At 33.1% G+C, this 15,609-nt stretch overlaps 3 protein-coding genes across 4 annotated transcripts; all 3 read left to right on the top strand.

Annotated features, from left to right (window-relative positions):
- Positions 1 to 1,199: 1,199 nt before the first annotated feature.
- LOC110919461 (putative F-box/kelch-repeat protein At1g12870) lies at positions 1,200 to 2,273 on the top strand. Its single transcript, XM_022163727.1, has one exon. The coding sequence runs from the start codon at positions 1,200 to 1,202 to the stop codon at positions 2,271 to 2,273; it is 1,074 nt and encodes a 357-aa protein (XP_022019419.1).
- Positions 2,274 to 3,203: 930 nt separating this feature from the next.
- LOC110919462 lies at positions 3,204 to 9,282 on the top strand. Its single transcript, XM_022163728.1, has 9 exons — positions 3,204 to 3,444; positions 3,850 to 3,999; positions 4,115 to 4,273; positions 4,367 to 4,609; positions 4,725 to 5,163; positions 5,265 to 6,205; positions 6,278 to 6,639; positions 6,705 to 7,497; positions 7,622 to 9,282. The coding sequence occupies exons 1-9, from the start codon at positions 3,204 to 3,206 to the stop codon at positions 9,280 to 9,282; spliced, it is 4,989 nt and encodes a 1,662-aa protein (XP_022019420.1).
- A 3,093-nt stretch (positions 9,283 to 12,375) lies between these two features.
- LOC110916090 (chloride conductance regulatory protein ICln) lies at positions 12,376 to 15,609 on the top strand. Of its 2 annotated transcripts, XR_002579494.2 has the most exons (8): positions 12,376 to 12,633; positions 12,707 to 12,830; positions 14,097 to 14,211; positions 14,294 to 14,359; positions 14,800 to 14,856; positions 14,951 to 15,042; positions 15,214 to 15,386; positions 15,499 to 15,609. XR_002579494.2 is itself a non-coding variant. In XM_022160848.2 (7 exons), exons 1-7 carry the CDS (start codon positions 12,473 to 12,475, stop codon positions 15,286 to 15,288), a joined length of 690 nt encoding a protein of 229 aa, XP_022016540.1. In that variant the 5' UTR covers positions 12,376 to 12,472; the 3' UTR covers positions 15,289 to 15,550. The 2 variants fall into 2 exon arrangements, 1 of the variants encoding a protein (XP_022016540.1); XM_022160848.2 differs by having other exon boundaries at positions 15,214 to 15,550.

Genomic DNA, 15,609 nt, shown 5'->3' on the forward strand with positions numbered 1-15,609 from the left:
TACACATTTAATGAGATAAAACTATGTATTCTTATCTTTAAATTTTTCGAATCTTTCTTAATTTAAATTATATAGTTTATATGGTAATTGCAGAATCACATCCAATTACTTCCAATTATTTAGTTATTGTAATTAATTAATACTTAAAGTCGCATTAAAAATTACAATTAGGATCCTAATTTTGCAATCTTTGTAACTTTTCAAGTTATTATTTATATGCAAAAAATGGAAATGTCTCAATCACAAGTAATAATTATCGCAGATTAATGTATTTTAGTAAACTTCTAACATAACATTATATTTACCTATATCATTTACAAACTTACCTTGCCTCATGTATTATAAATATCCTTCTCCTACCTTTTAATTCATACACATCCAACCTTCTTACCTTCTCTCATAGACACACACACAGAGGTATGGTTTTCCTACGTATGTTATTATGATGAAGCATTAGAATTGGGATCTAATTAATAAAAAAATATTTCTTCATCATTGTTATCGTATTATGTTGTAGTAATAACAAAAAGTTGTCATCTTAAATGCTTCATACTTGCATCTTCATCTGTGTAAATGTTAATCTTCTTTAATGTTAATATGATTTTAAATTAACTGATAGTTTTGTAATCGGTTTATAGGAAATAAATATATTTCAACATCACTTCGGATTGTTTCAATATGTTGATGTAGATATGATGAATTTTCTTAATCACCTATTCTAAATTTACTATACGAACACTATACGTTGTTAGATTTTACATGTTAGTTATTACATTGTTATACAATAATATAAATGTTGTTGCTATTCAAATCAGTAAGATGTTAATTTTTATGTTATAAAATATAAATTGAACAAATACTCAATATATAGTTCTATCTCATCCAAATATATATATAATTTATTACTGCTACATGCTTTTGTTCAATATGAACTTAAGATTTAAATATATGTATCCTTTTAATGTTTAGTAATTGTGTAATATGAAGTTGATTATAATTTGACTACATTTGTTAATTTCTCTGAATGTGTATGCTATCATGATTATGTGATCTTATTTTTATAAATATTCCAACTGTATTTTTTTTCCGATATATTCTTATATAGTTATATTAATACTTATTTTTTTTTCTAGACAACTATATACATCAATTGTATTTCATTTGTTATGTTTTATATTCTAACACAGTAGATCGTAAAAATGGAAAAGATTGGCATGGAAATGGTTGTCGAAGAAATTTTTTCAAGGCTCCCTGCAAAAGCTGTAGATCGATTCAAAATTCTTTCCAAATATTTTCGTAAGGAACTATCGACTCATAATTTTGAGTTGAAGCATTCTCGCCGGGCTGGAAATTCACTAAAAAAGAAATTACTGTCCTTGAAATATGAGTCGATAGTCGTTGACGATATAATAGGTGGTAATTTGGAACTCGATACGAGCAAAACAATAACTTTCCCATACGATATCCACCCTTCCTACTTACGTATTATATCGTCTTTTAACGGTCTGTTGTTGGTTTGCAATGAAAGAATTTTATGTGAGCTTATGCTTTGGAACCCAACAACGGGCCGCTATAAGTTGATATCCGACGACTACTTTAATCATCGTTTTGATCGTAACTCTGATACCGGTGGAATGTACTTTGACCAGTTCGACGATCTCAAAGTGCTTCACATAAAGTGTTGCCGTAACGTTGGTACTGCCCGTGTATACTCACGACGTCTTGACTCTTGGAGAAAAATTGATTTCCTCAAGGATTCTAAACTGGCTTCATCGTCTTATTCATGGTCTCCTGCAACTTATTGCGGCAAAACCATATATTTCATGGTTTCAAATTATTGGTTTCCTCCTGGGGAGAGGAACATAATTACTTTTGATGTTATTTCTGAATCTTTCAGCGTACTTTGTTTTCCCGAGCGTATGGAAGTCAATCCCTGTCAAGGACATTTTCTAAGCATTTCGAACAACCTACATGTGATTGTCGTTGGACGTGCTGTTGAACTAAAGGCTGATTTGTACAAATTAGAACATGATGATTGGGTCAAGGTTTTTTCTTTTGATAACCCTCACATACTTGATTATCAGGCAAGGATGCAAAGGACAAATATAATTCAAGACAAAAAGTGGTTGATAACAAGTATTTGGGGTGATTTTGTTGAAGTTGACTTGTGCAATGAAGCTTTCAACTACCTCCAACATGTTGACAACTACAACGGTCCGAAAGGGGCGTTATTTATCGAGACCACCGTTTCTCCATTCGAATATAGATTATGATTGGATTTTATACTTTTTTGTCTTTTGGTTCTAGAACTTTATTATTTGTTTCAAGTATGTTATGTTATTTTATTTTTTATGTCTATTGATAAAATAACTTCTTATTTTTTGGGGTTGTTTCCGTATGCATAATAAATGTATTTCTAGCTTATATTTCAGTTTATTCTTATTGAATGATATTATTTCAAACTTTTGTCATGCTACCATTCTTTCATTGTATAATGGTATTTTAGGATTTAAGATAACACAACTTACGTATGAATTAGTATATTAACTTTAATTTCGACATTTTAATCCTTATTTTCAATTTAAATGGACTTACATTTGTAATGTTGTATGCTTACATCTTAGCAGAAATTCAGGAATGTCTAAAAGAAAATGTTTCAACTCTTCATCTTTATCTAATAACATCGGAAAGGAAAACATTTCAAACGGTAATGTCGTGAATTTAGCACTTCATTCAGCTTTTTATAATATATCTTTATGAACATATTTAAATTTTATATAATAATTTTTATTACAGATGATACATCTTTTTTACCTACTAATCCATCCTCCAATTCTACATCCGGTACGATTCTAACTTCGCAATAATTTAAGTTATCTTTGAATTATATGTATTATAACTTAATACATAAATTAGTTTTTCCAATGGCCAAAGGAAATAAAGTATATTTCATATATTATACTACGATTGCTAATATGAATACTAGCAATGACTTAAAAGTTAGTTTGTTTTTTCAAAACTTAACATACTTTTATTGCCGTGCAGTTCGTCGAGGAAGAAGACCACTATCGAACATTACAAACGGTACCACTTAACAATATGTTTTACGTTGTTGTGTTTTTAACTTTAATTTAATCTTTCTGTTAAAATCATATGTTGCAATTTAGCTACAATTTGTTTTTAAAAACATTATTGTTAATCTTATGTATGTTTCATTATTAATTGTGATATCTTTTGATCGTGTCGAAGCTGTTATCCCCGTTGTTACTCAAGATCAGGCGAAACAGAGGCGTAAAATAAGGAAATTATTGTTGGATAAGAAGAAATCTAATTTAGCTGGATCTTCATCAGGTTCTATCAATAATAATGTCCTAACCGATGATTCGATGACAATTCCGTCTGTTTCGCGTATTGTTACAAGAGAAGTATCGGTTTTCTCAGAAGGTTAATTATTATGCATCTTTTTAATAGCTGTTATATAATAACATATAATATTTGTCTTGCATTTTTTCAATATTCATAAATATATTTCTTTTAACTGAATGTTATGTTATATTTATATTCTTTCTTTATCTCCCACCTTCTGTTGTATTTGAATACATAGATAACAGCCGATTAAGGGAATTGATTTTGGATAATAAGAGATCTCATACGAGACCCAGCATATCAGACACCAATATAAATTTACCGACTTCTTATCCATCCAATTCAACTCCAAAGGTCATTGCTGATGTTACGACAACCCGACCATTCAGGCCACGAAGTAATCACTTATTAACCTTGATACATATAACTGTTATGCAATGTGTGTTAAATTATTAATTGCGATCTCTATTTGTTGTGTTGTAGCTGTTATTCCCATTGTTAGTCAAGATGAGGCAAAACAAAGTCGGAAAATAAGGAAATTATTATTGGATAACAAGAGGTGTAAATTACATGGATGTCCATCAGAAGATGTCAGTAATAATGCCACAACAAATGATTTGATAACAACTCATGGTACGCGCGTTTCATAGAAAATACTTATTTGTAATAATTTTTATTTGATTACTGAATTGTTTTTTTTTTTCATGATTTCTTTATTTCCCACATTCGATTTTATTTTAATACATAGATAACAGCCGATTAAGGGTAGATATTTTGGATAGTAAAAGATCTGATACGAGACACATCATATCATTCACTAATATAAATTTACCGGCTTCTTCTCCAACCGAGTCAATTCCAAATGTCATCTCTAATGTTACCGAAACCACACCATTGATGCCAACAAGTAAGGACTTATTAACCTTCGTATATTTTTCTGTGCTTTATCTAAATTAATATCTTTAGTTTTTTTATAAACTTTTTTTATATATCTTACTAGGTAATGTTAGTTGTATTACTAACAATGGCACTCAACCAACAAACTGTACTCCGCGTCATATTTCTTTTAACCTGACATCATTCACCGGCACCTCCACTATGCTTCAAAATTCATCTTTGGAAAGGTTGTCATCCGGAAAACGAAAGTTAATTAGCACACCACGAATTACATCTCCAATACCAATTATTGATTTCAATACAGAGGAAATTGTAGATCAAGATCCGTTCAAGGGTCTCTCAAAAGGTACATTTCTTATTATTTATAGTATAACATCTTTATGGTATTAATTGTTACAATTAGATAGTATTTTTCTTATTTAATCACTATTTTATTTTATTTTTTAAAATTTTCAATACAGATTATTTGGATCATGGTGACCAATGCGTTACCTGTGAAGTATGTAATGCAAAGTTATGGGACGCAGAAAAAGGAAGAGGAAGAAGAAAGGATGGGAAAATGTGTTATTTCTTATGTTGTTCTTACGGCATAGTAGAGCTTCCAGATTACAAAGATGCCAGAGGAAGTTATCGTATCCTATTTAGTAAAAAAAATAATGAAAGCAAGCATTTTTTGAAGAATATTCGGCGTTACAATTCCATGTTTGCATTTACTTCAATGGGTGGTAAGGTTGATTCAACGGTTAATAGAGGCAATGCACCGTTTTGCTTTAGAATAAGTGGAGAAAATTACCATTCAATTGGAAGTCTTATGCCAAACAACGGAGCGCAACCAAAATTTTGCCAACTATACATATATGATACTGAGAACGAACTTGCAAACAGGCAAGCGATATTTAGGTAACTTCCGTTGGGTATTATCAACATTCGCATACTTATTTACATTATTCATTTTTTATTATATGTCAATCTTAATAATATTTGATACCTTTTGTTAACAGTCGTTCAGAGGATTCATCGTCTTCTTATTCTGCTACTCTTGATCGTAAGTTAATAGAACATATAAAAGATGTTTTAGATAACGACAATGAGTTGGTCAAAACTTATAGAAGAGCTAGGGATTCTCTTCAAGACAGTCCTCATGTAAATTTGAAGCTTCGCCTAATTGGAACAAGAGGAAAAGATGGTCGGAGGTATAACTTACCAACGGCGGGTGAGATTGCCGCTCTCATTGTTGGAGATATAGAAAATGTAATTGACAATAGAGATATTGTTGTTGAGACTCAAACTGGTACACTGAAGAGAATTAGTGAGTTGCACCCGTCATATCTCGCACTACAGTATCCGATTTTGTTTCCATACGGAGATGATGGCTACCGAATAGATATCCCTCACAGAGGTGTCATTGATGTTGTTAATAAGAAACGTCCAAATTGTACTATGAGAGAGTTCTTTGCTTATCGTATGCAGGATCGGATAAATCAATTTTCGTTAATCTTGAATTCTAGGAGGTTATTCCAGCAGTTCTTGGTTGATGCTTATACTATGATAGAGAGTGAGAGACTTAGCTATATACGATATCAACAGAAAGATCTTAGGTCTGACACATATGAAAGCCTCCGTAAATTAAAAACACATGGTCAAGATGATATATCTAAGGCTGGAAAACGTATCTTCTTGCCATCTTCCTTTACTGGTGGAGCACGATATATGATGCAAAACTATTTAGACGCTATGGCTTTGTGTAAATGCTTTGGTTATCCGGATTTTTTTATAACCATAACATGCAATCCCAAATGGCCAGAAGTACAACGATTTCTCAAAGACACCAATCTCAGTCCGGAAGATAGGCCTGATATCCTCTCCAGATTGTTCAAAATTAAGCTTGATTCAATTTGCAAAGATTTAAAAAAGAATCATCTATTTGGCAAAGCTTCAGCAGGTACATTTTTTAAAATAGAAATCAGATTAGTATTTATGCCGTAAAATGTAAAAACTTGTGTTGTTTTTGTAGTTGTTTACACAATCGAGTTTCAAAAACGTGGTTTGCCTCATGCCCATTTATGCTTATTCATGGAGCCTGAATCGAAATTACCTACGGTGGACCATGTTGATGGATTTATATGCGCAGAAATACCTGACAGAAAGGAAGATCCAGAATTATTCATGCTTGTGAAAGAATATATGATACACGGTCCATATGGTAATGCAAGGTTGAGTTCTCCATGTATGGTTGATAGGAAGTGTTCAAAAGGCTTTCCCAAAGACTTTCAAGATCATACTACACTAGATTCAAACGGCTTTCCTTTATACAGAAGGAGAAACAATGGCGCTTTAGTTGTGAAAAATAAAATTGACCTTGATAACAGAAGTGTGGTACCGTACAACAAAAAATTTTGAAAAGGTATCAAGCTCATATAAATGTTGAATGGTGCAATCAGGCCGCTTCGATAAAGTATCTGTTTAAATACATTAATAAAGGACCTGACCGAGCGACTATAGCCGTTGTTCAAAGCGATAATCAATCTGACGAACAAGTACAAGACGAGATAAAAGAGTATTATGATTGTCGATATATTTCAGCTTGCGAAGCATCTTGGAGGATATTTGCCAATGAAGTGCATTATAGACGACCTTCTGTTATGAGACTTCCGTTCCATCTACCTGGCCAACAACCTGTTGTTTTCGGTCCTGATGAGGATATTAACTATGTTCTAAACAAACCATCTGTTAAATCTTCAATGTTTCTCTCATGGATGGAACGTAATAAAGACCCAAATGACACGTTGGCCCGTACACTTACATATGTTCAGTTTCCCAATTTTTATGTTTGGAAGCTTGATAAGCGAGTATGGGAACCTAGACAAAGGAAAACAGCTATTGGCAGGATTCATTCCGTACCTCCGTCACTTGGTGAAGCTTATTTTTTGAGAATTCTTCTTAACAAGGTCAGAGGACCAACATCGTTCGATGACATTAAAACAGTTAATGGTCATGTTTACGATACATATAGAGATGCTTGCTACGCGCTCGGTCTTTTGGATGATGACTCCGAGTATGTGGAGGCAATAAAGGAAGCAAGTTTATCAGGAAGCGCTTCATATATTCGTAATTTATTTTGTACCATGCTGTTATCGAGTAGTCTTTCTAGACCTGAGGTTGTTTGGGAAAGTTCATGGAAATACATGACAGACGATTTTTTATATAGACTTCAGAAATACCATCGAGTTACAGGTAAGTTTTGTTTACTATAAATGTTAGTATTTATATTATCAAATAAATTATTTAACGTTTTATATATTATTTAATCTATGTTTTGTTATTATGAGGAGTTTGATATATTTTTCGTATTGCACAGCGTTATCAATTCCGGAGCACCAACTGAAAAACTATGCTTTGTGCGAGATTGAGAAGTTTTTACTGCGAAATAATTCATCCTTGCGAAGATTTCAAACAATGCCATTTCCAGATATGTCGTCTTCAGGCAGTTCAGATAGTCGTTTGATATTTGAGGAGCGGGCGTATGATATAACACATCTTGGAAATCTGTACGATAGTCAGTTGACAATGTTAATTGATGAACAACGCTCTGTCTTTGAAGAAATTATGGCAGCAGTGAATGGTGATAACGGTGGGATTTTTTTCCTTTACGGCTATGGTGGAACAGGTAAAACATTTTTATGGAAGACATTGTCCGCTGCAATTAGATCAAAAGGTCAAATCGTTTTAAATGTGGCTTCAAGTGGAATTGCATCGTTGTTGTTAGATGGTGGCAGGACAGCACATTCCAGGTTTCACATACCTTTGAATCTTACTGAAGACTCTGTATGTAATATAAAACCAGAAAGTGACGTGTCTAAATTACTGCATGAGACGAAATTAATAATTTGGGATGAAGCACCTATGGTACACAAACATGCATTCGAAGCGCTCGATAGAACAATGAATGACGTTTTCAACATCGACCAATCTCTCAATTCAGACATCAGGTTTGGAGGTAAGGTAATTGTTTTTGGTGGCGATTTCAGACAAATATTACCTGTCGTTCCAAACGGTGGAAGACAAGAGATTGTTAATGCCTCCTTATCTTCATCTTACTTGTGGAGTAAATGTAAATTGCTAAGATTAACAAGAAACATGAGGTTAACCGTTGGAAGGTCGACGGAAGAAATTGAAGAAATAAACACTTTTGCGAAATGGCTTTTGGATTTGGGTGAGGGTAATGTTGGTGGTCCAAATGATGGGGAAGCAACTATTGAAATACCACAAGATCTTCTGATTACTGATGAATCTGACCCAATTGCAGGTTTAATTGATTTCGTTTATCCATCAATCTTGCAAAACATCAACAACCATAATTATTTTAGTGAGCGTGCTATACTTGCACCGAAGAATGATGTTGTGCATGAGATTAATGACAGGTTGCTATCAATGTTTCCTGGTGAAGAAAGAGAGTATCTTAGCTCTGACAGTCTTTGTCCAACCGAAGATGTAAATGCTACACAACAAAGAATATACTCTCCGGATGTGCTCAATGGACTTAAAATTTCTGGCTTACCAAATCATAGGTTGGTGCTAAAAGTTGGTGTTCCAGTAATGTTATTACGAAATATTGACCAACGGAATGGTTTGTGCAACGGTACAAGGCTACAAGTAAAAAAGTTGTACAACCGTGTAATAGAAGCCGAGATAATATCTGGTGCAAATATTGGTACTTCCACATATATACCTCGGATTAATTTGATCCCTTCTGATAAAAAGATTCCTTTTGCTTTTCAAAGGAGGCAATTTCCACTTTCCGTATGTTTTGCGATGACAATAAACAAAAGTCAAGGGCAGTCGCTTTCTAGAGTTGGTTTGTACCTGAAACAACCCGTCTTCTCTCATGGTCAATTGTATGTTGCTTTATCAAGGGTGAAAACAAGAGATGGGGTCAAACTACTCATACTTGACAACAATGGAAAGCCGACAGATAAAACAAATAATGTTGTTTATAAAGAGATTTTCAACGAATTATAATTGATAAATTTATTGCGTTCCTTCTAATTAATGACTAACATTTGATGATTTCTGATTGTTGCATATTCATATATTTATATTTAAACAATCTTCCTATTAAATTTTATATAAATCAATTCATTTATTCGTAATCCATACAAAACATATGATATAAAACAACTAATATCGTGTATAGACAGATTTTCAAAGATTTGTGATACTTGGTTATTCATGTATTTAAATATTTGGTTCAAATATTATATATTTGTTCGTGTTTTAACGTGTATCAATTTATAATATTTATGTTAACAGTGATCAAGAGTATATTTCCTTTTTGCATCCCGTGAAATTCACGGGTACTTAAACTAGTTTATTTATATAATTTTTATTATTACTGTGACACATGTCCAACAAATCAATCAGTAAAAGTTTCTATAAATAGCATCACAATCTCAATGATAATTGTCAAGTATTTTAACCCAGGTTGAAAGTGGTAACCTCCCTATGTGAAATACATGTAGATCGCTATTTGGGTGTGGGTTGTGTTACTTAAAAGTTAATGTTGTATTGTATTGTATGTGTTGTCCATGTCAAGCAATATGTCAAACAATATGAGATTATTCAAATTGAATTCTTTTACATCTAGTAGTAAGTAACTAGATTATAATCCTTTATGTCATATAGTTTAGTTGAAAAACTTGATCCTCGTGCAGAAATTTGGTGCAAAATTCCAAGAAGGGATGGTTGTATTAGGTGCTGTTTGTTTTTGCAGACATAAATTGTTTGCAAGCTGATTTCATCTGTTTTCATGTCTGCAACTGAAGATGTGGTCTGAAGCTCTTCAAGCTGAAAATATAAGACTGTTTGTTTTTATAAATTGATACTGTCTGTACAAACAAATGGGACAAACAAAACAAATCGAGGAACTTTATCATAAATCTCCAACATATCAAACTGTTAAAAATAGTCGAAACATATAAATCAAACACACATAACAAAATAAACAAAAAGCATAAATCTTTAGTCAAAAAGAGCATCTTGATTATATTACATTAGAAATGAACAAACTTTCTTCAAAAAAAATGCAAACCCAGATGAGAAATTATAGAAACATAAAACTGAAAGTAACCATCATCAAGAATATACCAGATTATACAAGATGGATCTAAGATTGTTAAAATCAAACATTTCAAAAGAGGTTTCCAAGAACACAAAGATTATGGTCAAAACTGTGAATAAAAATCTCTTCTTTACAACACCCTCTATACAAACAATCAATCAATAAATTGGGTTTCTGATTCTTGAACCAAATTGATGACCTTTTTCAAAGGGGTTTTGAGGGGAGATGAAGGTTGAATGATAGGTGGAGAAAATCAAAGAAGAAACCGTGTGTTTGATGGCAGAGATGTTGAGGTAATCAACCGTGACGGTGACGACGATGATGATGTTGAAGGTTGATGGCAGCCGCGATGGTGGTGGTGGCCGACTGAGGCGGCGCCGGTGACCTTAAAGCAGTGGTGGTGGTGGTCAAGTTTTGAGGGAGGAGGTTTTTTGTGAAGATGAGAGAGGAGGTTTTTGTGTGAAGATGTTTGAAGAAAGGAAGTTATAGCTTTTTTAAGCTAAAAAAGGCCATTTTCAGATCTGTTTAACAAAAAAAAACAAATAGTCTTCAAGGGTGACGTCTGCGCGCCAGCAGACATCAGCTCCCTTGAAGATGTTTGAAGAAAAAACAAACACCCCCTTAGTGAAGATAGTTGAAGGAACAAAGTTCATTATCGCAATGGACTTGGCTGATAAAGTAAAGCAACAGCTTCATCGAGTTATCTTTTAAAATGGTGTTAGTGGAAAAATATTTAACAAAATAGATGATTTGAAAAATATTTACTAAAATGAGTTTTTTTATTACTAATTATTCTATTATAATTCTTTTCATTTTTTTAATTCAATCAACATATTTTATTTTTTTTCTTTAAGAACATATTATCATTTTTCTTTTTTTTTTCCTTTAAGAACATATTATAATTTTTTAAATATATCTTTAATCAACTAATTATTTTTTTAACAAACTTATTAATTTTTTTGTTTATATCGTAAATCAAGCCATGAATCTCCCACTAGAAAATAAAAATCTGGTGAAAAAAAGTTGCATTTTTTTCAATGCATCAAGTGAAAAAAAAAACAAAAATGATTATAGAAATACAAGTCCATTACCATTACCGATGGTGAAAATGGCGGGAATGTAGCCGACCGGGGGGGGGGGGGGGGGTGGTTAAAGATGAAGGGTTTATGATGAAATGGGATTCAAAGGGAATGGATGATAAGTTATTTGGGAATGTAAAAGAGAAAGACCATAATACCTCCAAGGACTAGATAGATAATGACTAAGTTACCCTTCTTTGAAAACGGTGAAATGTCGATCGTTTAACTAACTGTTTAAGCAAAGGACTCATGTGACAACAAAGTGTGATGACGATGGACTTAACGAGCTAATTTTAACGTTGTGTTCCCGAGTTTAATAAACAAAATAAAAGAAGAGAAAAAAAAGAAAATATTTAATTAACAATCGTGTTTTTGAATTCGATTCCAAGGAAATAAAAATAAAAGTAAAGATTGTATTTATCGAAAATCATTTCCTTCCAAATCTCTTTAATTTGGAAGAATATAAAATAAATATAACTTTTCCTTTTATTTCTCTTATTTTTTTAGAGTTAAATGTCATTTTAGTTCATGTGGTTTGGACCATTTTGACAGTTTAGTCTAAAAGTTTCATTTTTCGTTTGTGGTTCCAAAAAGGTTTCACCATTGCCATTTTAGTCCACTAAGTTAACTTCATCCATTATATTTGTTAACGAGAAAGACAATTCGGTCATTTTATATAACCGAATTGCCCTTCTAGTTCACAGAATTACATATAAAATAACCGAATTGCCCTTCTCGTTGAAATAAAAAATGGATGGAGTTAACCTAGTAGACTAAAATGGCAACGGTGAAACCTTTTTAGATTCACAGACAAAAAATAAAAACTTTAAACTAAACTGATAAAATAGTAGAAATCACCTGAGAGACTAAAATCACATTTAATACTTTTTTATATTCTTCCAAATGTTTTTTTTCCCGTTGAAACCTAAAATGAGACTGGGAACAGCGTAAGTCTTAGGAATCGAGTGAGCCCAATTGCATAAACCCTAAAAAACTTGAACCAGTAGAAACAATGGTGGGAGGGTTGAAAGCGTTGACAGAGAGATCAGACGCTGGCACACCTCTTCTGGACACTGCAAACGGCGAGGAGCTTAAGCACGTGCAGCCTAACGTCTCCATTGTTCTTGGCAACCGCTCACCGGAATCTTCTGGAACTCTCTACATCTCCACCAAGTATTATAACCCTAACTCTTTAATTGCACAATTGTTGTAGCTCACTCATGATTATGATTATTATACTCTACAGGCAAGTAGTCTGGTTGAGCGATACGGAGAGGACGAAAGGCTATTCGGTTGATTTCTTATCTCTGTCGCTTCATGCGGTTTCTAGAGATCCAGAAGCATTTGAATCTCCGTGCTTGTATACACAGGTAATTATTATTGATTTGCTAGGTTTAGAGCATATAGATGTCGATAGGGAATAGCTGTCAATAGCGACAAGCTACCTGTATGTTACGCTCGCTGTTAGGGTTGTAGCGATAATAGCGACAGTTTATTTTATTTTTTGTTTTTAAATTAGCTATAAAATAGCTGGATTTTAAGTTTTTGTTAAATATATATGTAAAATAGCATATATACGAGGGTATTTTGATATAATATACATATAAATTTTTTTAGTGTATTGCTATTTATAAAATAACCGCCCGCTATTTATTGCTATTCACTATGTAGCATCTAGTTACCTTATCGCTATTTGTCACTATTCGCCATTAACAACTATGGGAGTAGGTGTTTTGTATAAAGTAGAAGAGAACTGAATTTAGGTTTAAGTGATCTGAAGCTGTGTGTTGAGGACTCAGCCGGTGATTCGGTCTGCTCACACAATTGTGTATCACTGGTTTTGGTTTTGTTCTGCTATGGGCTTATTAGTAAAGTGGTTTGAGCTTTGACCAGTATGAGGCGTGAGGAGTGCAAACACTTGAACTCCTTGTGTACACGTTTAATCGTTGAGGCACTCCCTAAAGGATATGCAATAGTGAATAGGAATCCTTCATTTATAGCATGTTTTCGAGTAGATGTGATCTTTAAACATATGACTTGTCACACCTGGGTGTTAGTCGGGTTGTATGTGGTTTTGGTTCCCACAATGAGTCCAGAAATTTTGGTGTATTGTTAGATGTTTATATTCAGCACTTGAAATAATGTTTGATATCATCAATGAGTTCTAGGTTCTATATATATTTGTTCGAATTTGGGTATCAACATGAAATATGGGAGTGCTTTACTCCCCAATATCAACATGCATTCATTCTTTGTTTAGTATGATCACTCGATTGCAATATTTTGTATTTCGATTGGGAGACAACTTCTTTAGAGACACAATATTGAAATAACAATATTATTATGATAACATGTACGTTAATTGATTATTGTCAAATTATGTTCTGATGGATGAAATTATAAGAAACGTTTCGACGATGAAACTTTTGTGCAAAATAAAACAACAAACAAAATTTCTGGTTGAATTAAGAGTGTTTTTTAGGAAACAGGCTTCTATATCTGTGCAAATCAAACATGATGCCTTGTGAGTTTTCTGGTGACGGGTTCTCCACAGTTACAAAAAAAACGTGTTTATCTAAATATGGTTATATGCAGTCAAGATGATTCTTTTCTAATTTAGTTTTTATTAATTTAAGATTGACACCGGAGATGAAGGGGATGAATCAGAAAGCTGTGATTCAGAATCAAGCGAGACACTGGATTTGTCAAAGATCACCGAGATGAGGCTTGTACCTTCAGATCCTAGCCAATGTATAATTTACATCGCACTTGAAACAATTCTTTTTTCATATCACACTATAATTCATAACCTGTTGATGTTTTTGATTGTCAGTGGATACTATTTTCAACATATTCTGTGAATGTGCAGAGTTAAATCCTGAACCCGTTGAAGGACAAGGTGACCCAACTATTTTTTTTAGTATTTCTTAGGGGCAATTTCATACAGAATTCTACCATTTAGGCTTACTCTGCTTTGGGATTTTTTTTAGAATATCAAAATTGATTATATACTTATGGAAACTTGCATGGTCTCATATCTACCCGGTAAAAAATCAATATCGGTTACACCCATTCAAAATACTTATATTTCATATTTACCCATTATACCCTTTTCTTTCTCCTAACACTTCAAACTCTTAAATCCTAATGCAAGTTTTAAGGGAAGGATATAATTGTCTTAAATTTAAAAATGGGTATACTAATTATTGTGATTTTTTTTTGTCGGGTAAATATGATACTATACCAAATTTCGGGCGGGTTATATGAAACTTTCTCATATTTGTAAGCTGATTAAATGGCTGATGCCGCAAATCACCTACATCTTTATCATTTCTTCAGAGGAGGAAGAACAGCACAATTGGATTTTTAGTGCTGATCAGTTGGGAGCTGCAATTGGTACTTCTTATAAATTCTTTTCACTTGTGATCTTTGTTCATTACTTTACTCCTGGTGTCATAAAGTTTCGTTTCTCGCGATTAACTGTATTCAGACGGAGATGGCTTGGAGTGGGATGACTCGCAAATTCCTTTCACAATTGGTTATGCAAATGGAGATCATGACCTTGCTAGCAGCGTGCTTGAGGTATTTTTTTTGTTTACTTTGATCGAAATAATAATTGATCCGTTAAACACACTTAACACGATTGACAAACTCCATAAGTTTTGTTGAACAATTGAAGTTAGTGTTAGGGACCAAGTCCATAATGAGTGATAATGCCTGATTTGACATTGTGGTTTTAAAAACTTGTTGCAGCTTCAAATCAATGATCAACGGTTTGAGGATGCTGAAGAGATGGAGAGTGAAAATAGTGATGATCGTCATCAATGAACATCACAATTTACTTGCATTGCTACTTCTAAAGGGTGTTATGGTCATTTCAACGAGTCAAGTTTGCGCCTTTTGCAAATATGTTGCAGCGTTTGGTGGTAATTCAAACTCTTTGTTACGCTTGTTTGCTTTTTACAGTTTCAGGCATTGCGACATTGGTCGGTATTTCATTGATGTAAACATATTTTACTTGTTTGTTGATTTTGGTAGGAGACTAGTTGTAAATCTCTCATCTCAAGCCATACAAAGTGTCTTGATATAATCACGTGTCCGTCACTTGAATTGTTGCAACGATTAAGGTAATGAGGCTAATTTAATCTA

The sequence above is a fragment of the Helianthus annuus genome, chromosome 16, assembly GCF_002127325.2.
Source record: "Helianthus annuus cultivar XRQ/B chromosome 16, HanXRQr2.0-SUNRISE, whole genome shotgun sequence".
Lineage (NCBI taxonomy): Eukaryota > Viridiplantae > Streptophyta > Magnoliopsida > Asterales > Asteraceae > Helianthus > Helianthus annuus.

Coding starts and splice junctions, on each gene's coding strand:
- LOC110919461 (XM_022163727.1), top strand. CDS start 1,200: ATGGAAAAGATTGGCATGGAAATGGTTGTCGAAGAAATTTTTTCAAGG.
- LOC110919462 (XM_022163728.1), top strand. CDS start 3,204: ATGTATGTTTCATTATTAATTGTGATATCTTTTGATCGTGTCGAAGCT. Junction 4,000..4,114: donor TGATTTGATAACAACTCATG/GTACGCGCGTTT, acceptor TTTAATACATAG/ATAACAGCCGATTAAGGGTA. Junction 5,164..5,264: donor AACAGGCAAGCGATATTTAG/GTAACTTCCGTT, acceptor TTTTGTTAACAG/TCGTTCAGAGGATTCATCGT.
- LOC110916090 (XM_022160848.2), top strand. CDS start 12,473: ATGGTGGGAGGGTTGAAAGCGTTGACAGAGAGATCAGACGCTGGCACA. Junction 12,634..12,706: donor ACTCTCTACATCTCCACCAA/GTATTATAACCC, acceptor TATACTCTACAG/GCAAGTAGTCTGGTTGAGCG. Junction 12,831..14,096: donor CTCCGTGCTTGTATACACAG/GTAATTATTATT, acceptor TATTAATTTAAG/ATTGACACCGGAGATGAAGG.